The sequence below is a fragment of the Emiliania huxleyi genome (assembly GCF_000372725.1).
Source record: "Emiliania huxleyi CCMP1516 unplaced genomic scaffold EMIHUscaffold_4193, whole genome shotgun sequence".
Lineage (NCBI taxonomy): Eukaryota > Haptophyta > Isochrysidales > Noelaerhabdaceae > Emiliania > Emiliania huxleyi.
In genome coordinates, this window is record NW_005198833.1 from 1 (window position 1) to 1,772 (window position 1,772).

General features: G+C 65.1%; 1 protein-coding gene across 1 annotated transcript; it reads left to right on the forward strand.

The window, feature by feature from the left end:
* Positions 1 to 12: 12 nt before the first annotated feature.
* On the forward strand, positions 13 to 1,397 carry EMIHUDRAFT_374115 (hypothetical protein; the record flags this gene model as incomplete). The annotated part of the gene is made up of 2 exons (XM_005769500.1): positions 13 to 159; positions 587 to 1,397. A coding segment is annotated over one exon (395 nt), but the record flags the coding sequence as incomplete, so codon positions are not given.
* Positions 1,398 to 1,772: the final 375 nt, after the last annotated feature.

Below are 1,772 nucleotides of genomic sequence, written 5' to 3' on the forward strand. Positions count from 1 at the left end.
GACACTTTGAGGGGTGAGAGCATGCAGTATTGTGGCATATCATGTCACATAAGGTCAAGCTTGACCGCAGAAGCATCAAGAAGCGGATACTCCAGCTCGACTGTGCCGGCAACGCCGGCCGGCTGCCAGCAGCCGTCGCGGCCCGTGGCGTGCTAGTACAGCTAAAGAGTACGCGGAGACCTCCGAGCTCCGTGTGGGGGCCCGTGAACATCTTTAGCTTGTGAGCCAGGAAAAGGGTTTGAATTCGTCCACGTAAGGCTTCGCCTGGGGACTGGTTGGGGTGGCCTCAGGCATCTCCAAGGGAGTCGCAGCGGTGCCCCATAAGCATCTTAGCGATTGTCGAACCTCGAAAAGTGCGTTCGTTTGAAGAAAGGCACACACGGTACTATCGGCACGGTACTATCGGGCCACCGGTGTCGGGTCACCAGTACTAAACAAAAATTCGACACTTTGAGGGGTGAGAGCATGCATTCTTGTGGCATATCATGTCACATAAGGTCAAGCTTGACCGCAGAAGCATCAAGAAGCGGATGCTCCAGCTCGACTGTGCCAGCAACGCTGCCTCCGCGGCCCGTGGCGTGCACCAGAGAGAGAGAGAGAGGTCGAGTCCGCGTGGCTCAGGCCGGCCAGAAGGTGTGTGGCGACGGCACCGTGGCAGGAGTGCGGAGAAGAGCTCGCCGAACGCGAGCAGCGGAAGGCCGAAGTGTGCCAGCGCAAGAGCCTCGCGAACGGGTGCAGAAGGAGCTCGCCGTGACACGATGCCGGGCGGTGGTGGTGCTCTGGCGGCTGTGCACAGTGGGAAACGTCAGGCTGCAACAGGGCAGCACGATGGTCGTGCCCCGCTGCAGCCTGGCCTGACATGCACAGGGCGAACAGAGACGGGACTATCGCCTGGCGCTCGTCTGGGCAAACTTTGACCGCCGCCCGGCTCGCCACGAGCACGCAGCGACAAAATGATGACCGTGTCGAAGTTGAGGCTGGTCGAGAGGAAGAGGCTGCCGTGCGAGCCGGCAACTGGCTGGCTCGGCGTGGACAGCCGGCGGCGACTTTTCGCCGAAGAGCGTGCCTGCCGAAGAGCGAGTCTGACTCAAAGTGCACGGAGTGGGCGCCGCCGACCGTCGGGAGGAGTCCGATGGGTGCCAGGACGATCCAGAGAGCGATGAAGGCGCAAATTGCGCCGCCGAAAGTGGCGGTAGAGGCCAGGCCGTGCGCGTGGGCCGGTCGGGCCACTTCCGGGGCGAGCGATCGAGGGCCGCGGGGCTCGCCCCGTCGGCCGAGCGGTGCGAACGGCCGGTCGCCCGCTTCGGGTTGGACCCGCCGGGCGGTCCGGCGGCGGATTGCATGGCCGGGCGGGCCTCCGGGAGGCAGCCGGGGCTGCGACAGGGGCAGGGCAGAAAATCCCATTCGGAGAGCGTGTAGCGCGACCCGGTTGCTACTTTCAATGATAGGGATCTTTAGCTTACTGGGAGAAAAGGGAGAGGGGCGCCCTCGCTCGCGGCGCGAGCGGCTGTACCCCCCTCGGCCTCGCACCGCCTGCCTACTCCCGCTCGCAGGTACAGCCGCTGCCATCGAGGAGGTCGCGAGACGCGTCCGCTGCTGCCCATTCCCCACCCTTGTCCCGCGCGCGCGCGACCGCCCTCCCTCTCTTCTGGCAAGAGAGCGACCCGCTCTCGCTTGCTCGCCAATCGCCGCCCGGCTCCAGTCCGAGCGCCGAGGACGCGAGAGAGCGCGCCGGCGGCCTCGTCTCGACGCTCACGCCGCAACGTGATGCC